The sequence below is a fragment of the Glycine max genome, chromosome 7, assembly GCF_000004515.6.
Source record: "Glycine max cultivar Williams 82 chromosome 7, Glycine_max_v4.0, whole genome shotgun sequence".
Lineage (NCBI taxonomy): Eukaryota > Viridiplantae > Streptophyta > Magnoliopsida > Fabales > Fabaceae > Glycine > Glycine max.
In genome coordinates this window covers 15,989,383-16,014,910 of record NC_038243.2, presented here as the reverse complement: position 1 = coordinate 16,014,910, position 25,528 = coordinate 15,989,383, and the positions used below count along the sequence as shown (strand labels likewise).

At 31.5% G+C, this 25,528-nt stretch overlaps 2 protein-coding genes and 1 long non-coding RNA gene across 4 annotated transcripts; 1 reads left to right on the top strand and 2 right to left on the bottom strand.

Moving 5' to 3' along the window:
- Window positions 1-1,237: 1,237 nt before the first annotated feature.
- On the bottom strand, window positions 1,238-13,504 carry LOC100819003 (ultraviolet-B receptor UVR8). Its single transcript, XM_006583538.4, has 11 exons — window positions 13,054-13,504; window positions 12,753-12,826; window positions 12,569-12,653; window positions 9,830-9,961; window positions 9,499-9,729; window positions 9,096-9,326; window positions 8,835-8,878; window positions 4,175-4,357; window positions 2,460-2,550; window positions 1,991-2,034; window positions 1,238-1,730 (listed from the first exon to the last, which is right to left on the bottom strand). Exons 1-11 carry the CDS (start codon window positions 13,277-13,279, stop codon window positions 1,608-1,610), a joined length of 1,464 nt encoding a protein of 487 aa, XP_006583601.1. The 5' UTR covers window positions 13,280-13,504; the 3' UTR covers window positions 1,238-1,607.
- A 3,615-nt stretch (window positions 13,505-17,119) lies between these two features.
- On the top strand, window positions 17,120-17,829 carry LOC102667183 (uncharacterized). 2 transcript variants are annotated; one of them, XR_415153.4, is made up of 2 exons: window positions 17,120-17,466; window positions 17,606-17,829. It is a non-coding gene; the product is annotated as an uncharacterized lncRNA (long non-coding RNA). The 2 variants fall into 2 exon arrangements; XR_005892205.1 differs by having other exon boundaries at window positions 17,577-17,829.
- Window positions 17,830-18,118: 289 nt separating this feature from the next.
- Window positions 18,119-20,106, bottom strand: LOC100818477 (tropinone reductase homolog). The gene is made up of 4 exons (XM_041017494.1): window positions 20,080-20,106; window positions 19,730-19,946; window positions 19,518-19,630; window positions 18,119-18,922 (listed from the first exon to the last, which is right to left on the bottom strand). Exons 1-4 carry the CDS (start codon window positions 20,104-20,106, stop codon window positions 18,755-18,757), a joined length of 525 nt encoding a protein of 174 aa, XP_040873428.1. The 3' UTR covers window positions 18,119-18,754.
- Between the last annotated feature and the right edge of the window lie 5,422 nt (window positions 20,107-25,528).

Here is a 25,528-nt window from a genome sequence, read left to right as displayed (position 1 = left end):
ACAAAAATATATCTGAACGTTAATAATAGATTGTGACTAATTATTATAATTATTGCGACAAAATTGAGAGTTATATCACACTGGTAAGTGTCTATTTTCGTTATATAATTTTTAAGCTCCATCAATGGTTGAGACATGCATAAAATATTATCCGTGGAAGTGAATTTGTATTGCTTTGGCAATTCTTCTTACTTTTCTTCAACTACAAAAAAAAACAATTCTTTGATTGTTAACTCTTCAATAAATGATATCAACACAAAAAAAAAAGAAATTTTACTATAGAACAATAAGAAAATCATTATTTCTGTTTAATCAAACATTATTTATTTAATCATTTTTTTATAAATTTTCATAATAAAATATAAATGTCTATTAATATAAATGTGATCTCACACTTGAATTTAAGTGTGAGAAAATTTCATACACAATTATTTTTTATTCATATTTTATTATAAAAATTTAAAAAATTGTGTATGATTTAAAAAATCATTAACTTTTTCCATACACAATTATTTTTTATTAACTAATCATTTAAAAAATCATAACTTTTTAAAAAAATTATTCCAAAAGAGGGGAGTGTAATTTAAAATTAAAAATGTCATTACAATTATAATTTTTCTTAAAAATTATTCATGGATCTAATTTAACTATAATGCTATACAATAAGCATTATTTTACTTAAATCTTTCATTAAGCATGAAAGTATAAAAAAATTATTTATATTTTATAAAACGAATATTCATTTTTCTTTTAAACTTAATTTAATTTAGAGTTTGCTAAAAAATTTTGCCACAATCATTATAATTTTTTTTCAAATTATGATAATTAATCACAATTTACCAATAAGGTAGAAGACAAAAAATAAAAAAAATATTATATGACAAATATGCTCCTATACTGACAATTAAATATAAATATAACCACGTTGGTAATCATTTCATTGAGAAATTCATCTCTCTATACCACGTAGATTATTTTATTAACTATGACAAACAAAAGTTAAGTAGACTATTTTTTTAACGGCCAGATATATTTTTATCGCACTTTTTACACTCTTGAATCCTAAATTTTGTATTTTCATCCCACATTTGTCAACGAATTACACAATCAAAGACAAAAATAACTATTTAGACAAATATTTTGTATCAATATCAATTATAATAAAAAATAATTAAAAATGAAAAGCTTCTAAAGGCATGATCAGGTTACTGATCGATCATATAGCTAATTCCGAATATGAAATCACAATGCCATGCATGAACATAATAATGGAACAAAATACATATCGTTAATACACAGTCATATCGAATAATACCATGAAACAAGACCACTAATCTTGTACCTTCCCAAGAATAAAGATCAGTCTCATCCACATAAAGGGCGCTATAAATTAATGCAAACCAAAAAAACCTTGCATCTCCGTTAGTGTCAAGCTACAATCTAGAAATGGAAAGCTAGGAAAGCGGAAGACCTTACAGAGATAGGGAAAATAAGAAGGATGGAGTGAACAGACCAACTGTGTTGGTGATTTTGGACAATTCTACTTTCCACTAATGAAATGTGGCCTTGGTCAGTAACCTATCAAAACAGTCATCGAACAAATGGAGTCAAACGGTTTTATCACCCATCAGTAGTGTATGCCACCAGCCACAGGCAACATTTCTTGGCCGGCAACCAGCAATAGAAACTTGACCAGGAATGTTTCTGTCCACAGAATCTCCCAAACCAAGCTGTCCAGGTAGATCATCATCAGAATTAGACTTAAGCACCAATTTTTATTACCAAGGTTTTAAAAAATACTCTACAACCGTGATTTTGACGGCAACGACATCAAGATTTTGGGTGTGGTCACGACCAAAACACAAGCACAATTGGGCCGCATTTATTCACAATTTCCACAAAATCAAATAACACAACAAAACCGCTAACCACAATTTAAAACCTTGATTATTACTTAATTTGAAAGAGTTACTTCGGATATTGAGAATACCTGACCATATTTGTTCCACCCCCAAGTGAATAGGTGACCATCATCTTCGATATGATAAACAACGAACAAGTACGAACATGTGTGAAACATGAAACAGTTTATAATGTAATTAGTGACGAGCAAAATTCAATTTTCATGGAATTTGCACAGCCTACTTTTTCTAGTCAATAAACAATGATGGTTTTTCATCATACTCGGAGGCTTCAAATAAAGGTTCTTGTCAACGTAAAAGATACTATTTGAAGGATGAGACTAAGCAGCCTCATGTTTGAAGCATGTGCATAAACCATCATAGATGCAGCGGTTATGAAATTACTAAATTAGCACATAGACCAAAGAATGATTATTGGCACGAATCCTTTTTGTCAATTCTCTAATATGAATAAGCCATATGACATTATCAAAGCATGCAAATACTAAGATTGGTTTTAAAAGTTCCCCTGAAAAGCACATGGTAATGGAGGCGTACCAGTTAGCAAAGCACTGTGACGGGCCCCACAAGAAACTATACTAGAATGCTTATTTTCAAAACGGGAAGCATCCAACTGTCTAGGTGAAGTCTGAACAAGGAAAAATTAATCGCCAAGTTAGTTATCACTGGGAAAAATAAGTAATTTTCAGGTATTTTGGAACAGTTATCTACCCTTAACAAACTAAAATTTGAATAAAAATATTGGGGTCGAAAATCAAAATATCAGTAAGACTTGACACAGCATAACCACATAATAGGCTATAGACAGCCAGCTACGGGGGATTCTTAATATATCATTTTTTAATTGGGGAATTTTACTTATCTATTTACCCATTGTTAGATTTATCCCTAAAATTTTGTTAAACCGTTTACTTGATTTTTTTTAATTGTTTGTATAGTTATTCACTTATTCTATTTATTAATGGAATTTGTATTTTAAAGTCATAATGCCTAGTGCGTAGCTTTATATTTTAAGGAAATAGCAACAAGTTAATAATAGTGGATAATTAAAGAAAGTTGTAGGCTCAAGGAAAAGCACATAAATTTTAGTTAGTTCTTTTGTGATATCTAAAGAACAGGCAGTTCCTTGAGGTTGCCTCCTAATATAGCTCTCATTTATATCTATGTTGTCAAAATATTTGTTAAGCATATTGATTATTTCATCTCAAAATATATTTTATGCAAGTATGATGACTAAATAACAACTTCCACTGCCAAATTGAAATTATTTTATTTTACATTTGTGAATTAATATTCAAGTTTATCATCATCTATGAAGCATGGATATGTGCATTTCCTTTCCTTCAGATATAAGTCTAAGATATGTGTAACTGATCAATATGCTTAGATACTTCACCAAACGGATAGGTTTGTTGGGACCTGTTTATCTAAACATATACCTTGGTAGTCTCTAACTTGTGTTGTGATGGTTAATGTGTTCCTGGTTCCATAGTCTGTAGCTACAAAGCCGCAGGTGGTTATCCTATAATTGTATGTAGATTAGCCTATAATGTCCTTTAGTTAGGTAATAGGTGTTCAGAAATTCACTGTGTTCTGGTAGCCAATGTAATATGATTGTGTTTAGGATTTTAAAAGAAATTATTAGCTTCTACGTGTAGTCATGTACAAATGTTAAGTACAGTAATGAATTATGAAAATTTTATAATTTGGAGCCCTTCTAATTTCTATATGAAAGGCTTGCCAGGTTGAATAGGATTTCGTACTTAGCTTGTTGTTCACCAATCAGGTACCTTGAGCCTTGAGGTGTGTTGTCACAGAGAACTGATTTTATATTTTTACTTTGCAGAAGTAATCAACAAAGCAATGCATTTTTTTTAAAATAATGACATCAAGTCCAGAAACCTTAAGTAAATAGATACTACTGTCAGTTTCTATATAAGACTGTGAGTTAATGTAACATGGGTCCTATCTAACACTATTTGTTCCAAACGCTTCTTTCAAAAAGCATTTGTGTGTTCAATATTGTTCTAATGAAAACAAAGTAATCTACAAAGCAATGCATTGTTTTAAAATAATGACATCAAGTCCAGAAACCTTAAGTAAATAGCTACTGATGTCAGTTTCTATATAAGACTGTGAGTTAATGTAACATGGGTCCTATCTAACACTATTTTTTCCAAAATCTTCTAAAAGCATGTGTCTGATATTGTTCTAATGAAAACAAAGAGATCTAACAATTAAGGAAAACATACCTCAGGCTGGTCACTACCGGTACCCAATTGTCCAAACTGATTCCCACCAAATGCATAAATTTGACCATTTACAGAAACACACAATGTATGCCAAAGTCCAGCAGCAATTTTTTCCACTCTAGTTCCCAATAAAGAAGGAACTAGAGTTGGTCTTAGCTGATCAGCATTATTCCCTTGTCCGCACTAGAGGAAATTCAAATGCAAAGTAAAGAAATTTCAGATAGGACACTTAAAGCTTTATAAAAAATTAAGAAATAGGCCACTTAAATGCTGTACAACTACAAGAGTACTAAAATTATAATATGATCTCCTCCCTCTGGGTAATTTTTGTTGACTAGAAGTAAGTTTATTACATTAAAAACCAAAAGGATTGGGTGAGATTAGGAGAAGGAATTCAAAATTGAGGTCATGCCTTGTCTGACACATATTGGTCACTTCAACACAGATTGGATTGGATGTGATGGCGGTGACAATTATAAGAAACAAATTAGGATCCTCTCCAACATATTTGAAATGTACCTTTTGGACTAAAGAAAGCTAAAATTAATATTTGCTTCTCACCAAAGCTTCCTAGACATTTAAAAAAATATCTCAAACAAACTTACCGACAATCTCTAAAGCATGATACTTTATTCGAAAAGAGTAATGGACACCTCTTGATGAAGACACCAAGAGAGAGACAAGCCATTGATATAATAAATGATGCAATGTGATAGAAAGAGATATGTTAATTTTTTATTTTTTTTTGGAAGGCAGAAAATATATATATTATTAATATGTAAACCAGTACCAGTGGTACCAGAGATTAAAATTACAAGGCACCAATGTGCTACCCTCCAAGAAAATCATCCAACCTAAGCAGCAAAAAACAAGCCCAGTCCCAACTAAGCAATGAAAAATGAAATTCGATATATTAGAAGACCAGTGGTTGAAACTAGTACTAAAATCTTTATCATTAGCCTTTAACCATGACCAAGCTAAAAAGATAGCATGGTCCATGACTTTATAGGGATCAAAAGGTTTTCCTTGGAAAATCAAATGATTCCTATGCTGCCATATAGAGCTAGTTAAGGCAATCCACCACCCACATCTTGTACTATGGTTCACATTTGCCCCAAAACCATCACAGAATTGAGAGAAATGGTTAACAGGATTAATGGAAAGGGGACCTACTACCCGGATCCAGCTCATAGATTCCCACCACAGGCCATTTGTCAGCTTATAGTTGAAGAACAAATGACCCACATCCTCCTGCACACAACCACACAAGGAACAGGTAGCTTCCTGAGTAATGGCATTTCTTCTTAAGAGGTTGTCCTTGGTAGGGAGTCTATTTTTAAGAAGTCTCCAACAGAAAATCACTGCCCGAGGGGGAATTTTCAGCTGCCAGATTGACTTAAAGATCTTGCCATCTGAATTTACTGAGCTGGTGTTCATGCATAATCTATAAGCTGACTTAGTGGTGTACTGTCCATTAGATTCAGCCAACCACAACATAGTATCTTTTTCCTGTCTCTGAATAGGAACAAAACTGATTTCCTCCATAAACTGCACAGCTAAATGACTTTCATGATCAAATAAGTTCCTCCTCCAACTCATGTCCCACCTCCAACTATCATGAGTAAAATGGCCCATATGTGAGATATGAGCCTTTTGCTGTCTACTTATCAGGAATAGCTGATTGTATTTCTGCTGCAGAGTGTATTGTTCCCCTAGCCAATTATCAGTCCAAAATTTAATACTTTCCCCACACCCAACCTTCCAAGACAAGTTATCTTTAAAAATACTGCAGTCCGACTGATGATACAGATTTCTAATGTCTCTCCACCAGTGGGAATATCCCCTTTTGTCTCTATCATTTTGGAATTCTGACCCAGAGCTGTTGCTGATCAGATGCAAAAGCCCAAATCCATCTTCCCATCAAAGATACATTGAATTTAGAAATATCCTTTATCCCTAGACCCCCATCAGTCTTAGGCAAACAAATATCAGCCCATTTCACCCAAGGAATTTTTTTATGATCATTGTCTCCACCCCACAGAAAATTCCTTTGGAGGGATATCAGCTTTTTGACTACCTTTTGAGGTATTTTGAAAAAGGAGAGGAGATAAATTGGGAGGGTATTAAGGACAGAATTTATAAGGGTGATCTTCCCAGCCATGGATATATCTCTCTGAGAGCCCATTTGGCTAATTTAGACTTGAATTTAGTGATGAGAGGCTCCCACACCAGCTGGCTTGAAGGATTAGCCCCAATAGGTACACCCAAATAGAGAAAAGGATAATCCAGCTGTCTGCAGTGCAGGATATTAGCTGCTTCCAAAGCCCAATTGACTCCACCACCTATATAATCCCAAACTGACTTTTAGCAAAATTAATCTTTAAACCAGAAACTAATTCATATCCTCTTAGTAAGGCCTTTAGAACATGAATATTCTCCCACAGCCTCTCCTACAATATATTGGTAGGTTCCTTTTTCTTTCCAACCAAGAAGCTTCTATAGAGGTTTTTGTGGACTGCTTGTCTCATCATACCAGTAATACCTTCACCTACAATATTGAAAAGCAAGGGAGCTAGAGGATCCCTTTGTCTCAAACTCCTTGTAGGGATAAATTCCTTAGAAGGGCTACCATTAATCAAAACTGATATAGTTTCTGACTGGAGGCAAGCTGATATCCATGATCTCCATTTTGTGCAAAAACCCAACCTAAACAGCATGTAATCCAAAAAAGACCAAGACACTGAATCATAGGCCTTTTCAAAATCCACCTTGAAGATCATCACTGGTTTCTTACTTCTCCTTGCTTCCTCAACCACCTCATTGAGGATCAAGATACCATGGAGAATATGCCTTCCTTTAATGAAGGCTGACTGCCTTTCATCAATTATCCCATCCATGACAGACCTCAATCAGTTAGACAGCAACTTGGCTATCACTTTATACATACAACCTATCAAGGATATAGGCCTATAATCATTGAAGGACTGAGGATGATTCATTTTAGGAATTAATGCCACAAAGGAAGCATTGCTGCCTCTAGGAAAGCTGCCATGAGCATAGAACTCATCCACAAATCTTCTAAACTCTGGATTCATGATATCCCAAAATTTTTTGATAAAATTGAAGTTAAGGCCATCTGACCAAGGGCATTTATCACCTCCACAGCTCCACACAGCTTCTTTGATCTCTTGGTCAGAGAAGGGGACAATCATCTGCTCCCTTTGTCCATGAGAAATAGATTTAAAAGGTGTCCAAATATCACAATCCTATTTTATTTTCTCAAGCATACTTGTACACTAATGATACTAGCTACAACTTGGGATAAAATTAGGTATACCTTGTATACTAATTAGATCATCGCCCCTCCAAAATGACTTTTTTTCAATTTTTCCATGATTTTATCTCTACTTAATCAAAACCCATTCACCGTTGCTTATGAGATGCGAGATGCTAGATTGTTAATTTCTTTTATTACAAATATTTTCATAACAAACTACAGTATACCATGCATTTAATTGAATAATTCATGAAACATGGCATACAATGTTTATTTAGTTCCTATTTTACTCTTAATTCTCTCCTCGTATTTTAGATTTTGAGGTGAGTTATCGCGCGCACGCACGTCCACCCACACACACACAATAAAATCTAATTATATTTATTTTATGATCACACATACCAAAATTTAGAAACATTTAACATTCATAGGTATGTAATTTTACAATTTTGACATGTATTAATTTTGTTTTTAAAAGTTATACATTAAAATGTAGTTGATTTATGAAATATCAACTATAATTTAAATTATTAGTCATGACTCACGGGAACACCTTTGTTTTTTTCAAAGCCTTCCACAACACTTATCTAGGCACTTGATTATATACTTCCTCCCAGTAAATAAAAACTTTATGTAGGTCTCTTTCTTTGTTTTGTTTCCTTTACAGCAACCCCAAGTAAAAGATAAAAAGCTTATGTCGTGAACCTTCCTAGCATAAATCAAAATTGATTCCCCGCAATATCAGTCTCTTCTCTTAAATGACCTTTTTTCCTCACAATTTCGTAGTGTAACAAATGAATATTAGGAACCAAAGTATTTCTCCTTCACTCATTTGACATTTTCTTAGATTTAAAATCTCATTAAATAACTCAGTAAAACAAATGATGCACTGTTCTTCTACACATTTCCAAACGTTAATAAGAATACCATCAGAACCAAAAACTTTACCATTATCCATCCTCTTACCTCTCCAACCAATTATGCAATAGTAAGCCAAGTTTGTATATCCTCTTGGATTCTTAATCCTTCCAAATCACATGTCAATCCTTACCCCCAATAGAAAAGCTTAAGCTTATAAAATTAGTTCTCCCATATCTCTTTGGAAACCCATGCTCATTTAACACTACATTCGGATACCACAGCAATAACTCTAGTTAATTTAACATTGTACTCGAACCATATACTTCCAAATAACAACCTAACATTAGCTCTCATTGTTTGTTGTGTGTCCCCAGGCCTAAGGAATCCATCATAATAAAATGTGAGAGTTTTCAACATGTGCCAGCTCTATCTTATCCTTAGCAACAAAAATAAAATGCCTTTCAACTAGGCAGAAGATCAACATAGGAAACTATTAAAAAATTCCATTAACAGCAAACTCACCTGGCCATACAGTCCCCAGCCGAATGTAAGAAGCGCCCCAGCATCTACAAAAAGAATTTTAAAAAAATTGTTACAAATTATGACTGTTCTTAATCACTAACTAAAATATGCATCTCTTTCAACTACATTAATGAATATTGACATTTAGTAACTGATTACAATTCTGAAACTGAACTTAGCCTTTGTAGTACAACAAACATACAATTTTATAGACATTCAGAGATGCTTTTGCAAGACTAAATGACAGCAGTGAAATCTGACCTGTTATCACAACACTATGCCGACCCCCACAAGCAATGTCCATCACATAACTTCCAGTAACATTTGACCCTTGAGCTCCAGCACCACTTCCTTGATGAAAAGCTGATGATTTATCCTTTCCAGAAGACTCAATACAAGGTATAAGATGAGGGGATGATACCATCTTTACTCGAGAACCCAATCCTAGCTGTCCTTCACCTCCATAACCCCAACCCCAGACCTGTCCCACATCTGAAAACTTTGGTAAAAATATGATGCATCAGGTGTCTTGCTTTACATCAAAAACCATCCTTATCTTCATACTTCATTGAACCTACAAAACTATATAATGTAACCACAAGAGGCAACTATCCCTAGATTCTCAGAATCATTATAGTAAACTATAGATATACACAAAGTGAACCTGACAGTGCCAAGGTATGCCGCCCTCCAACTGCTACAGAGGTAATCTTCACTCCACTGGCAAGGGTCACAAGAGAAGGGGACACAGTAAAGAATTCATCTCCAGATGCTTGGCTGTCAGAATCCTGTCTAGAAAAAGTGATCTTCCTTCGCTTCAATACTTCATCTCCCACTTTCTTGTTGTCATGATGAGAATCTGATCCACTGCTCGTGTTTGAGCTTTGTGGGCTTCCTGTTTAATGTCTGAAATTCCATTAGCTCCCTGAAATGAAATCAGAAAACTCTCTTTTTGTTAAATTATTTTTGTTGTATGCAAAAGTGATGATTAGCACCTTGTTCAGGTATTGATGAACTTTGTTTCCCGGCAACATCCTTTTGGAAACTTCCCACAGTGATGAAATCAGTAATAACTTTCCCAGAAGGCACACATTCTTTCCAGCCCCAGGCATATACCTCACCTTCTTCTGTACAAGACACGGTATATTCCTTAGCAAAGCACTGGTGTTATATATTGGCCGTTCCTTCACAGGTAATCTATGAGGTGACTCTAGTTGTTCTTTAACATATTATAATTATTATAAAGGCCAAGTAGAATAAGTCATAATAATTAAGTTTAAATATGTTCTTGATCCCTCTAAATATAGCTTCATTTTGTTTCACATTTTTAAAATGTTGGAATCTAGTCCTTGTAGTTTATTTTTTCCTTTCCCATATAATAATAATAATAATAATCCATCTATTAGTCTTCCTCTTTACAAATTGGGATATTAAGGACCAAAAAGCATGCAAAATGTGGCTTAAATAAATTTAGTCTCTTATTACATTATTGGCCAAGCATGGCCCATTTTCGTTGTTGCCTAAAACATAATTTTTGCAGCTAACTTAGAATAGACTTTAATTAAAAATTTAAAATGGTAGCCTATAAGACCAATGTAGAAAAATCTAACGACACAATGAACTTTTCAACCATATTCCATTTAATGACACGTTGAACTTGTTAACAATATTCCATATACATCATTTGAAATATAGTGTCTCCATATATATGCTTTACAAACTGTTTAAACTTTGTTTTCATACCATACATCTGCTTCTGTAATTTTCATATATAAATTTCAGTTTCAGATCTCATTGAAGGGAAGAAAAATTCTTTCATCCTATAATTAATAAGCATTATTAGGAAATTATACTAATTAGATTGTTACAAAATGTTTAAAAATTGTTTTTAGTGATAATAAATTTACAAAATTACATCTATTAGTTAAAATAATTAAAAAGAGGCCACATATATTGTATTCTCAATTTCCTGATTTAATACCTTATATTACACTCCTTTGCTATATCCTATCTTTACTTCCTATTAAACAAGTAAACTAATGCTTAATAACTATCATGAACTAGCATAACTTTTATTCCTTGTTTATCTTTGCCTACAAATTCTCTTTCACTATGCCCAATTCCCAATGTTATTAAAAGTTAAAACTCCAACAAGATTGTTTTAAACTTTAAATATTCACTCACTTTTTATTTATTTTTATCTGCTTTGACTTCTTTCTGAATATGTCTTATCTACATAGCTCTTGTATCTTATTGTTAACTGTTAATTATTATCTACACAACTCAATATCTTTAAAAGTAATTTCAATCAATTGAAGCACTTAGACAAAGTAGCATTATACGTTATAAACAATCAATTTCAATAATCAAGTTATTTTGATTACACAAAGGTTTAATTTATAATTTTGTTTCACAAATAAATAAAACTAAATTTGAATAAAAAAATACATGAAGTTTAATAAGAGGCCTCAGGCTACCAAATGTGTTCAGCCCCCATAGTTAGTGGTACTAGTACGCCATTCTTCATATATTCTATTAATGAATAAGGAGAAACCAGGCATTGAAGCGTAGGAAAGCAGGGTAGAAAAACGGAAAATATTTTCCATTTCTCTCATCCTAGCTTCAGAGTTCCCAGTAACCTTAATCAATCATGAAAAAAATATTAGGGGTGTTTCGTTTGACTGTTTTCTATTTTTATTTTCACTAAAAATAGAAAATGGTGATGGAAATGTGTTTGGATGAATTTTTGAAAACATTTTTAGTAAAAATATTTTCTCAAACGAACCAAGAACTGGAAACAATGTTTTCAGTTAAAATCAGGAACCTTATTTTGGATAAAATGAAAACACGGTGGCAATGAATGTAACTTTAAGCAAATCTAAAAATTTCCTTTTGAAAAGGCATTTTCATGTTTTTATTTCTTGAAAGCAGAAACATGAAGTCAAACCAAACATATTTTTAGAATTCTAATCTTTTGAAAATGAAAACAAGAAATAAAACTTCGTACCCCATTGCCCAGAGGCTGTTCGCTATGCGAAGGTATGGGGGAGGGATATTGTACGCAGCCTTACCCTTGCATATGCAAAGAGGCTGTTTCCGGATTCGAACCCATGACCAACAAGTCACCAAGGCACAACTTTACCGCTGCACCAGGGCTCACCCTCTAAAATGAAAACAAGAAATGAAAACAGAAAATGAAAATGCAAACTAAACACACTCTTAGGAACTTAAGAATTTCAAATATTCTATTTTTCATTCTTGTTTCTCTCAAAGTCTCAACAACTTCATTATTATACAAGTGTATGCTATTGCTTTTACTATTTATTAAAATTCTTCTCGTTTAACCCCTTACAAAAAAACTATACAGATAATGAGCCAAATGAACAATGTCAATTACACTGTAATCAATTACCAATCAGTTAATCAATACAGTACACTTAAGGATTTTGTGCGACAAAAAAAAAGTTTACACATTTTAAGGTACACCCAAATCCTATAATAAGCAACAACAATGTGCTTGGTTTAGGCCACATTCAGCTTAATAAGTCTAATTAAAGATATCGGTCACAGAAGTATAATAGTAAACAAAAACTATTTTTTCCAATATCTTAATTTAATTTATACCTAAACAAATTAAAATCCAGTAAACTCCTTCACATTATAAAACAAGGAAATCAATCACACAGCATCGTCTTCACACAACCACTGAATCAAGAAAGAACAAGAAGCATTACCATTAACTGAAGCACAGTGAGCCCAACCAGCAGCAGCCTTCACCACTGAAGCCTCAGTGGGAAGCTGATAAAGCCCTGGAATCTCCTTCAGAAAGCACATGCATCCATAACAAGTTGCAAAATCAATTCCAACAACAAATTCACACCAAAACCAAGCCCTACATTAGAACACTAACTGCATTACCCCATGCTTCCCCGATATTAAGTAGCTCTGCCCTTCATCGTCCGCAGAACCCCACGTTATGAGCTTCCCTTTCTCTGCAAACATCACAAATCACAAATCGGCTCACAAATTAACCAAAAGTTCACAAAAAAGAAAACAAAAAAACAGTTCTCCAGATTTTAACAGATGAATCCGGATTAAGAAAAAAAAATAAAGTTCGAGGATCTGGTTCTAACGGTTTCAGATCTAGAACATCTTTGAAGTGGATTAAGTTTTTTGTATGAATTTAGTCAAAATAGAGTCAACGGCCTGAGGAATCAACCTGAGATGGCCATGGCGAATCCGCAACCACCGCCGCACACGTCCTTCCACGAATCTCCGGCGAGTGAACGATCGGAGAGATTCACCGGCGCCGGAGACAGTATCGGAGACTTCTCCGGCGAGGCTCCGGGAAGGTATCCCCACATGTACACCATTTTCTCCGCGCACTCTTCTTCCTCCAACACCACCACCTCCTTCGCATCCTCCAAAGCTTCGGTTTCGGTCATGGCGAGGAAAACTCCGATCTGTTAAACGACAACACGAAGCTCCAAAACGCAGAGGGAATCGACGGCAACGCTGCGTTTGCTGAAGCGAAAACTTAACGAGAGGTTTGAAGTTTGAAGACAGCGTATCAATTACAGGGTTATAGCGCGCGCCACGTCGGACGATGACGTGGAGATTGGAACACGTGGCGCGATCAGGATCGCACTCGCGGATTGCATCGTTTGAAGGCATCGAAGTTTCTGGAAAATGTAGGGGACCATTTACGTTGCTTTCGAGGGGCCTCTTCTGAGCGACGCGTGTCTGATTGTGCTTAAGTGTTTTGGCTTTTAGCGATTAAAATAATGATATTTTGGGACAAGATTAGCGTGTAAGAATATAATTAATTAATGAAATAGGATTAATTCAAATTTAGGAATGTTCCAGAAGTTATATTTGAATTTAGCAAAAAAAAAAAACTGAAGATTGTGGGCATCGTTGCGGTTAGGTTGGACCTAATGCACGGACAGGAAACAGACACGTCTACATGACATGTGCCAAGTCTTCTTTTATTGGTTTTTTTAACAAATAGAGATAAAAATTTACAAAATTTTTCGATCAGGATATATTTTAAAAAATTGTTTAAAACGGAATAAATAATAATAGTTGTTATCACTTTTGAGTTAGAAGTCGTTACACTTGTTAGGATTTTTTATTTTTTTAATTAAAGTTGTAAAATTATTTATAATTTCAGTTTAAATATTCTTTTAAGATTTTAAAGTCGTAATTTTTTTTTAACTGAAGTTATAAAATTATTTATGATAGTTTTTTTGTTTTAGGACTTGTAAAACTTTTTTTTTAATTTTTTGAAAGGTTTAGAACTTTGAAGTCATAAACTTATTTTTTTTCTTAGTTTCTATTTTAAATTTACAATGGTTTACGGTTTTATTTTTATTTTAAATAAAAAAAATTAAAAATATATATTAAAATATATAATAAATAATGTTAAGTTGACCTACTTATTAGTATTTTTTTTATAATTTTATTTGATATGTTATTATTTTATTTTAATGTTTTATTATTTAAAACATATTATATATACTTTTAATATAGTTTAATTTAAATATTTTTTATTTAAAATTTAAATAATCTTTCAATAAAAATACATATTTATAAGAAAGTTTAAGAATTTAAACCCTAAATTTATTAGGATATATATATATATATATATATATATATATATATATATATATATATATATATATATATATATATATATATATATATATAATCATGGATTGCTTGAATAGTAAAGTCGTGTCACGACTTCAACAATTCAACAAATGTCTCATGCTTTAAATAAACTTTAAACTTTAAATAAAAAAACATTTAAAATAAAATATATTAAAAATATATATAACATGTTTTAAATAATAAAATATTAAAATAAAATAATAATATATCAAATAAAATCATAAAAAATATAGTAATAAGGCAACTTAATATTATTTATTATATATTTAAATATATTTCTTTAATTTTTTTATTTAAATAAAAATAAAACCATAAATAATTATAAATTAGAAAAAACTAAAAAAAAAATAGGTTTACGACTTCAAAGTCCTAAACCTTTAAAAAAATTAAAAAAAAGTTTTTACACTTTAAAGTCATAAAACAAAAAAAAATCATAAATTTACTAAAATGGTATATAATTTTACGATTTCAGTTAAAAAAAATTACGACTTTAAAGTCGTAAAAGAAAATGCTTGAATTGAAGTCATAAATAATTTTACGACTTTAGTTAAAAAAATAAAAAGTCGTACGACTTCTGAGTTAGAAAAGTCGTAACACTTGTTATGACTTATCCCGTTTTGTATAATTTTTTAAAATATACTCCCGATTGAAGAATTGTGTAAATTTTTACCCTTATTTGGTAAAAAAACCTCTTTTATTTTTGTTAACACTGTAACCCACCCGCATGATGCTTGACTGCTTTCTCTTGTCTTACTAGAAAATTTACAAAATGTATTTAGTTTAGAATAAATATTTATTTGTATATAATTAAATTTATAATAAATTTATGTATGCATATATATATATGATAAATATTTTAAATTTTGATATAAGGTTATACTTAAAAAAAATTATTGAAGCATAAAAGAGAATATATTAATAGATAGAAATTAAGGAAAATCAAAAATATAAATAAGAAATATACTCTCTTTTTTATCACACGCCTTTTTTTTAAAATCACACAGTCATTTATTGATCAAAATATATTAAAAATTACAAAAATACGTGGGTAGCACTTTATATCTAATGAATGTCATTTAGACTTAAGCTATGATGTAAAAAAAATGATTTAGGATGGTTCATTATGTGATTATTACCCTTTGAAAGTGAATTACTCTATATTCAAAGGTTGTGATATCTCACCTATTATCCTTAGAGATAGTTTTTATTAATTTGTTAATTAATTTAAAGGTTAAATGTAGCTTACGCAAAAGTTCTTTGTTATTTAAATGATTACCCATTTTAGGTAAACAATAGTCATAGACTCTAAAGTTATTTTCGATTGTGACGTTTTCGAAAACTACTATCATGACATTCTTAATTGTGACGGTTTTACTACTGTTGCTTCTTTCATCCTTGTCGTCCTCAACACCTTATGAATCCCTTTGTTTTGCCATGGTGAGTGTATTTTTTATTCATTCTTGTAGTGTTTAAAATGTTTGGGGAGACTTTTGGGTTTGCATAACTTAAAGCTTGGCATTTTGTTCGTCACCTCTGGATTAGCGAGATGAGTCTCGTTGAGCAAGGAAGATAATAGAGAAAAAATCATTGAGTGATGCCTCATTGTTGAGTGAGAGTATGAGTAGGGTGTAAAGTATGAAACAAATGTTTATGTGTGTTTTTCCCTAACTTACATGGATATTTGATAATGTTATATATGTCTGACATATGTGATATGTTTGATGTTGCAATGTGTTGCTTCTACGTACCTTTTTAATATGTTATGTTGTTGATGACTTACTAAGAAGTAATTGAATATATGTTTGTTTGTGTGCTTTGGGAACATGGATTAAAGTGCATTTGTCTTAGGATGAAGGAATAATGAATTAGATTGCAGGTAGCCTAAACCCTACGAGAAGAATGTTATCCTAGATAAACTAGTGTAACAACAAATATTGTGAAAAGAAAACTGTTTTAGCGTGTCTAAAATAAGATCGATAGAGACATTTTCAAATCACAACCCAAAAGTAATTTGAGTGATGATAAATTAGAACACTCATGTAAGAGAAAGCTTAGTGAGTTACAACTAACGAAACCTAAAACAATAGATTTCCAAGTACCACCTACCTACTAGGCAGCAACCTTGAGATAGTTAGCTCTAGAAGAGACAAGCAAGAAAGAATTATCAAGCCCAAATACTTCCTTAAACATATGCCTAGAATGAGAACCACTTGATCTTAGAGTTACGTTTTGGAATTAGGCCTGGACAAAGAGGAATAGACGACAATAGGTATCTACCCAGATAAAGCCTGTTTACTATAATGGTTGCCAAGATTGGTTAAAGTGCAAACGGATTATTTTTTTAAAAAAACATTTTGACATTGAGAGTAGGAATTTCCTTAAGAAAGGTTGAGGAAGGATAATAAAACCTTTAAAGTTAAAACTTGCCTGAGTGGCAATTAGTGGGATGAATCTTAGTATATTGAGAAGGATTAATAGAAGTGCAATTATGAATATATTCTTAGGCTATTTTTTAGATAAATGAAAATATTTTAAAAAGGGTAAAGTTGTAATACTCTAAATTTTAAATATTAGAAATATCATGAGAAGACCCTTATTAGGACTTATTATTATATTATTTGATCATTTGATTAAACAATACTTTAGGTATTATCATAAATATTATTATCTTATCTTGAAATTTGTTTATATTTAAATTATAGATATATTATATTATATCATTCTTGCTGTTTGTTCCTAGTCGAAACTCATCTTCATGTTTTTTTTTTCTCTGCCGAGTGTTTCCCTTATCCTTCCTTATCCCTTTGGTTATTGTCTTATCTCCTTTTTTTTTTTTTTTTGTCTTAAGTTAGAGATGTGAAGGCATTTGGAAATATATTGTGAATGGAGAATCCTAGTACAAGTTTCTACTATTCTTCTTCTACTTTCTCTTCTCCTCTAAGCTTCAACAAGGACTAAGGTAAAACATTTTTTCTCTTCTATTTTCTCTTCTTGGTTCAAAATACCCAGTCTCTTCCTTAATTTTTTTATTTATTTCAAAAGGCTTGATTTTTGAACTCCATGTTTTAGGTTCATTGATGTTTTGGTTACATTTGTAGTTAAATCTGGTTAAAGCTTACAACTTTTTGAAGATTTTCTTGATGAGGTAAAGGGAGATGAAAGCTCAAGTCCATGAAGGCATGGTAAACTTGTGCCATTCCATGTTTTGGTGAACCCTAGCATTAGGATTAGGCCTTTTCTCGAATCCTCTTGTGAAAAAAGTGAAAAACATGTTTTCTATGACTCAGTTGTTGAGTGATTTATGCCTTGAATACTTTATATATGCTACTGTTTTATTATTATTATTATTATATGGGCCAAATCACCATTATTTATTTATAATATGTTGGATCAATTAATTAATATTAGACTAAAAATGTCTTTTTATTAAAGTAATATGTTTTACTAATTTCATACTCAATCATTAAAGTAATATATTTTACTAATTTCATATCAATATTTTAATATATACATATACATAGATTGATTCTTTAAGTACAATGTAATTTTTTTATATTTTTTAGAATATAGTTATATAATTGTTTTAATATAAACTGATTCACGCGATTTGATCTATGACTTATATTAGTTTGACCACGTACATACTAATACTATCTAATATTCTGATTGAATCAATGAACAATCCAAATTCGATAACTGCACTATTTATATATGTTGCATGTATTATACTCAAATTTGGTTACCATAACATATAATCGTATACATACTTCATACTTATATATACTATCTAATTATATTCTTAATTAAATTAAAACTAACTCATTTCATTATTTATTTATTGTATTTTTTATATTAAATTTATTAATATCTAAATTTGTAATACTTACTGTAACATCCAATTTTTATCTAGTTATTAGCCAAAACCATGAGTGGGAGTAAATGTTGGCCATGGCAGCAAATTTTAGCAACGAAAGAAACCTAATAAAGCAATATTATAGTATGAAATTAACGTAAAAATGACATAAAGAAATTTATATAGGGGAAATATCACAACTCTTTAAATATAATACTTTGTTTTAGCACCTTTACTTTAAATATATTGTACTTAAAACAAGTATTGTACTTAAAACAAGTACTGATAATGATTAGTTCCAGAGCTTCTAATAAACCAAGCTGATCAATAATAGATTTGTGTTTTGGGCATTAATTAATTTATTCTATTTTACAAGTCTGGCATAATTATATATTTAAATTGTGGAACCCCCATCCACAGTAATAATCTGTCCAGTAATGTATGAAGAAGCCGGAAGACAAAGGAAAGCAACTATTGCTGATATGTCCGTAGGTTCTCCAAGGCGACTAACTGGTGATTGAGACACCAAAGTCTCAACGTTCTTATCCACATACGTAGATTTCTATAACAAGAACAATCAAATAGATTTAGAGCATGCATTGCTGCTGAATTAATAACATATTATGCAGGAGAAAAAAAATGGGATTGAAAACTAGAAGTAGATATGTAACCAGGCAATAAAAACTCAATTCTTTGGTTACATCAAGATGACTAGCTTAAGTTGGAACAACTCATACTTTATGCATTTAATATTTAAGGTAAAGCATTTTCATAATAAAAAAAGTAAAGTATTATTTCAATCTCACGGGGGCGTCCGTAATGTCTGTGAGTGAAGTTTTAAAGAAAAAAAAAAAGGAAGGACAAGTTTTTTATTTTTAAATTAAAAGAATTATATAGCTTTATGAGATGTAAAAAAAAATAGGACATTAACTTTTTACCATCTATCATTTTATTTTTTATTTGAATTAACTATCAAATTAGGGAAATATATTTTTTTTTCTTCTTCCCATTGCTTTTCCTATAAAACTTCACTCACAATTCACAAACGCACATTAAGAAAACATATACAAAGATGAGTGATGTGAATCAATCTTAGATATGCCTGGCAAAGTGGCAATGTATAAGCTTTTTACAATTAAGTTATTAACAATACATACCATGAGAGAATCCAAAAGTTCGGTATTAACAGCTCCAGGTGCCACGGTATTTGCACGAATATTATCCTTTGCCCATTCCAATGCTATGTTCTTGGTGAATTGATTCAAAGCTCCTGAATCAAAATTTTATATGCAGATTGATTAACTTCTGCAACCCCAATTTACCACGTTGCTGCATTATAGTTAAAGGATATAAAGATAAGGAAACATACCTTTAGAGGCTGCATAAACAGAACAAATAGGAAAAGCTTTGAGACCTGCAATAGAGGATATGAACACTATGCGGCCGTACCCAGATGCTTTTAGAAGTGGGTGTGCTAGTTGGCATAGGTGGAAACATGACTCAAAATTAGTACCCGTTAGTGTTGCAACATCTTCTGAAGTATAATCTAGGACGCTCTTAGTGTAAGCTGTTCCAGCATTGTTTATCTATAGAAGACCCATTTACCAAGTCAACTCTAGTCAATTTAATTAGGAACAAAAAAGATTGAAACAGGAAAATTAAAGAAAAGAAGAGGCAACCATATATCATGTAATTAATAAGAAGGCTAATGGTGGAGACTTGAATAAGTTGAAGAAATTTCGCCATATACACATAATTCTTTTTTTTTTGTTAATTTCAGCCATGCATAATTCTTGTTCCTTTGGATATGCATTAACAGAATTCAGTTATTTAGAATGTGACATATTTGATCTCTTAAAAAAAAAAAAAGAATAAATATCTGAAGGACGCATATATCTTTGACTAAGCACACCAAAATTTTGTCATTGAAATAAATTTTTTCTTGCTATCTATGTATTGTCGCCTTCTTGCAAGTTACAGTCTGAACACTGAACGTAGAATTTGTCGATCTTGTTTGTCAACTGCTTGCTCTCCTGGTAACTTAGTGTCTTTTATGTCCTGTTGTGGTACCACTACCACTAGTACCGTTTCTTTAATGAAAGTTAACAAACACTACAAAAAAAAGGTGATTTTACTGACGGTTTATTGTTGGCGGCCTAAGTAAACCCCCAGAAAATGTTGCACTTCTAGCCGGAAACGTATCCATACTTTAGGTGTTGCAGGAGAATGGTAAAACGAAACTATCTGCAATTACTTTAGGAGGCCAAGCTCTATAATATTCTTCAAGGAGGAAGTATGTAGTTTTCTTTTCCTTAATAATAACTTTAAGCAATTTGCCTTGTTGTTGTTTTTTATTAATAATTATTATTAGTGTTGTGTATGTGTGTGCCTGAGTGGATAAATGAATTGGTGTGTAGAGATGGAAGGTTTTCCTGTTAGGAAGCTAGTGAGGTTTTAAATTTTTTAATTTCTTATTTTCTTTAATCCAGGTGGCATCCCAAACATAAAATGTAAAGATTGAGAGATGCTTTTGGATAGGACTGAACCTTGCTCACAGGTTTCATTTTTCTTCTCTATTATATTGATATAATTATTAAAATTATAAAGAATGAAATTACTTGTCCTCTTCTTTTTCAAGACATGATGAATCTAGATGGAAATTGGAGAGTCCTCTGATAAGGTTTGTTGAAGATATACTTTTGTAATTGTATAATATTTTATTTTTCAATTTTTAAGATAGGATTTAGTAAATAAGTTGATTTCCTATATTTTAGGAGTAAGACAGTTCTAATGGATTAGCCTAGTCAATAAGTGGTTCCTATCTTTAAGGAGCAAGTTAGTTTTAATATTCTGATTTACTAATATCTTGTTATCTAATTAGTTTATCTTTTGTTATTTATTGTATCGTTGCTAAGAACAATTTGAATTAGAATATAATAATTCTATTTCCTCCGCATACGCATTGTCTCTCTTCTTTCCTCTGTTTTTTATAATTTCCTCCTCAAAACCAACAATTGGTATCGAGAGCCTTATTCTTACGGGACCTCTACCATGGAAGGTGAAACAAGTTTTTCCCACATAACTCTTCCAATCTTTGATGGAGAGAATTATGATCTTTGGGAAGTGAAAATACAATCCTACATGGAGTCTTTGGATTTATGGGATGTTGTGGAAGAGAATTATGAAATATATCCGCTGCCTGAAAATCCCACCATGGCCCAAATTAAAAATCACAAGGAAAGAAAGATGAAGAAGGCAAAGGCGAGGTCATGTTTGTTCACTGGTGTTTCACAAATGATATTCATCAGAATCATGACTCTTAAATAACCCAAAGCAATTTGGGATTATCTGAAAGAGGAATATGCTGGAGATGATAAAATACGAAGTATGCAAGTGCTAAATTTAAGGAGGGAATTTGAGCTTCAAAGGATGAAAGAGTCAGATACAATCAAAGAATACTCAAACAAATTATTGGGTATTGCCAACAAGATAAAGTTGTTGGGAAGTGATTTTGCTTATTCGAGAATTGTAGAGAAAATTTTGGTAACGGTGCCGGAGAGGTATGAAGCATCTATAACTTCATTGGAGAACACAAAGGATATGTTGAAAATCACATTGGCAGAAGTGCTACATGCCCTGCAAGCTCAAGAGCAACGAAGGTTGACGAGGCAAGATCGTGTTGTCGAAGGTGCTTTGCCCGTCAAACATCATGAAGTTGATGAAAGCAAAAAGAATTTTTTCAAGAAGAATCAACCAGCAAGCAGCGAAAACAGTGCAAACAACCAAGGTAAGGATAAAAAGAAAAATTATCCACCTTGTCAACATTGCGAAAAATTGGGTCACCCATCATACAAATGTTGGAAACGGTCAGACGCAAAGTGCAGCAAGTGCAATCAGCTTGGACACGAAGCTATAATTTGTAAAAACAAATTTCAGCAGCAAGAAGCCGATGCCCAAGTTGTTGAGCAGGAGGAAGAAGATTATATTTTTGTTGCAACAAGTTATTCGATGAGGAGTAGTTCTAAATGTTGGTTGATTGATAGTGGTTGTACGAACCACATGACATATAATAAGACTTTATTCAAAGATTTGAAGCCAACTAGTGTCTCAAAGGTTAGAATTGGGAATAGTGACTATATTCCAGTAAAAGGAAAAGGAACTGTTACAATTTCAACGTGTTCAGGTACCAAATTAATATCAGATGTTCTTTATGTACCTAACATTGACCAAAACTTGCTAAGTGTAGGTCAGTTGATTAAAAAGGGATTTAAAGTGTCCTTTGAACATCAACATTGTTTTATCTATGTCATTGTTGGCCGGGAAGTTCTAAAGGTTAAAATGAAAGGTAAAAGCTTCTCATTTGATTCAGCAGAGGAGGAGCATACAACCTATTTCACTCAAGTCACACCCATGGAATTCAAGCACAAGAGACTTGATCATTGCCATCTTGAAAGAATGCTAAACATGAAAAAAAGGAAATATGCAAAAGAAAATTTGAAAAAGTTTCAAATGGAAGAATGCAAGTCTGTTAGCACACCAATGAATCAAAAGGAGAAGTTTAGCAAGGAAGAAAGTGTTGATAACATTGATGAAGGATATTATGGGAGCTTGATTGGATGTCTAATGTATCTCACTTCAACAAGGTCAAACATTCTATTTTCTAAAAAGAACAAAACTGGAATTTTTGTTGACAATCAAGTAGCCATTGCTATTGCAAACAATCTCGTGTGTCATGAGAAGATTAAACATTTCAACATCTAGGTTTATTATTTAATAAAGATGCAACAGAGTAGAGAAGTGAACTTTATTTACTGCAAGTCTAAAGATCAATTGGCTGACATGTTTACAAAGTCACTACCTATCAACAAACTTAAACTCAAAGAATTGGAGTTTGCAGTTCCAAAAGCAAGGAGGAGTGTTGAAGATATACTTTTGTAACTACATAATATTTTATTTTTCAGTTTTTAAGATAAGATTTAGTAAATAAGTTGATTTCCTATATTTTAGGAGTAAGGCAGTTTTAATGGATTAGCCTAGTCAATAAGTGGTGTTCCTATCTTTAAGGAGCAAGTTAGTTTTAATATTCTGTTTTGCTAATATCTTGTTATCTAATTAGTTTATCTTTTGTTATTTATTGTATCGCTGCTAAGAACAATTTGAATTAGAATAGAATAATTATATTTTCTCCACATACGCATTGTCTCTCTTCTTTCCTCTGTTTTTTATAATTTCCTCCTCAAAACCAACAAGGTTTTCCAAATATTCACCATATGATTGGCAGTTCTGTGGTATATTGAATTTTTTTTATTCCTTTCTCTCCTTTTAGATGCTTGGTGGTTAATTTTTCTCATAAGAATTTTCTAGCATATTCGTTGACAGTTCAATGTTTGAGTAATCAAAGTATGAAAAATATATATCAGAAATACCCTGAAATCGCATCCTCTTTCTCTACTTTTGGGTTTTTTTTTTTATCATTATCAAGTTTTGTAATATAATCATTCTCTTTCCTTTTAAGTTGTTGCTTCTTTCTATTATTTCTTGTTTCTTCTTTTTATTTTTTATTTCCAAAGCTCTTGCTTATCCTTGTATCATTATTTCTAAAACGTTATCATTCAGGAGAAATTTGTCAAAGTCTGAATTTGTCCTGAACTATTGGATATTCCTTTCTATAGTAATACCTAGCTTAAATTTTTCTTTCCACATGTGAAATAATTCATGCTTGTTTTTTTACTGCAATACCATCTGTCAATACCAGATAATGTGATTAGGCACTACATGAATGAAAATATACTAATTGATCTAAGTGACTAGGTTTATAAAATTTCCCTATTTTGAGGTGCTCTGTGGTTTATAAATTCAAGCAATAGTCATAGTCTACAGTTCTTATGTTCTCATAATATTATGTTTTTCTTTTCCTTGTTTTTTCATACGCACACTTCTCCATTTTTGGGTTTAGGAAGATGAAACCAAATCAGGTATATATTTTGCTTTTATATATTTTATTTTATTAATTTTAATGTTATATTATATTCTTGATCTCATTTGTGGAAGGTTTAATCCCATAGCTTGCAATCACCCTTTAACTCCAAGAGGATATTATTCTTTAAGGTTTCTCAAGTCAGTACAAGTTAATTCTTCTTATCTATCCCAAAGTGGTATAGAGTTCTAATTTCAAGCACAAATTAATTTTGCTTCCAACTAAAATATCTAATTTCTATCAAGTCAAACATTGATAAAAAATGTGTGTGATACCAACAGATACTTCAAACTTTGCTTCATTGTGCTAGTCATTTTCTAATGTGTCCTTTGGAACATTTCTTTTGTTTAAATTTAAGAATCTATATTAGAGATATTAAAGTTGTACTTGTAGCTATTATCTTAATCATCTCTTATTCCAACCAGATCATGAAAGTTAGTTAAGATATGTTTTTGAAGGAAATGGAATAAATTAATATCTAATCAATCTATATATACAAAATACCTTTAAGCAATGTATTGATCTATTTCTTTCCACTTATTTTTTTCTCTAACAATATTTATTACAAGTAGTGTACTCTATTTCTTTCTACTGGCTTATTAATCAAGAGTTGCTTTGTAAATTATGAGGTATCCTTGAGTTTATTATATAATCTGCTTTCCTCTGTAAATCATATTTTGATAATAGAGTATGAAGTTTTAAATTAGTGATGTGTTTTATTATTTGTAACTGGTGCAGTGAGGTAATTGATAATTTTGCAGAAGGCTATGTGATAGAGACATGGTTACTTAATATCTTATTTTGAGTGTTAAGATGACCACTCATTTTACTTTTCTTTGTTTTTTTTTTTTTTTTGCACAAAGATATAGATTTTCTGTGATTTACTGACTTGATTAATTCTTGTAAATAAATTCTTTACCTTGATTAATATGCAATTTGTTTATTAAGAGTTTGATTGGTGAACTATGTGATTTTTAAAACCATATTTCTTACATTTAATTGTTTAATTTGATACGATAACATTTTTGGTTGAGAAAATTCTTTTGTCTTATTTTTCTTTTTAATTAATTAAGAATTAAGAAAACTTGTTTAATTGTTAAATTTGATTTCTTTCGTTTAATTGTTAGTTAATTAAGTTAAATGTTAAGAATGAATTTGTTGTGGATTATATATCTTTTTGAGCTTTTGAAA

Bases quoted from the DNA above. Each gene is read 5' to 3' on its own strand.
- LOC100818477 (XM_041017494.1), bottom strand. From the start codon at position 20,106: ATGGCGAAATTTCTTCAACTTATTCAA. The intron at 19,631-19,729 runs GTATGTTTCCTT...ATTTTGATTCAG, and splicing joins TGTTTATGCAGCCTCTAAAG to GAGCTTTGAATCAATTCACC. The intron at 18,923-19,517 runs GTATGTATTGTT...TTCTTGTTATAG, and splicing joins AACTTTTGGATTCTCTCATG to AAATCTACGTATGTGGATAA.
- LOC100819003 (XM_006583538.4), bottom strand. From the start codon at position 13,279: ATGACCGAAACCGAAGCTTTGGAGGATGCGAAGGAGGTGGTGGTGTTG. The intron at 9,962-12,568 runs GTAATGCTTCTT...TGTCTTGTACAG, and splicing joins TCACTGTGCTTCAGTTAATG to AAGAAGGTGAGGTATATGCC. The intron at 1,731-1,990 runs GTATTCTCAATA...CTACCTGGACAG, and splicing joins GGTGGAACAAATATGGTCAG to CTTGGTTTGGGAGATTCTGT.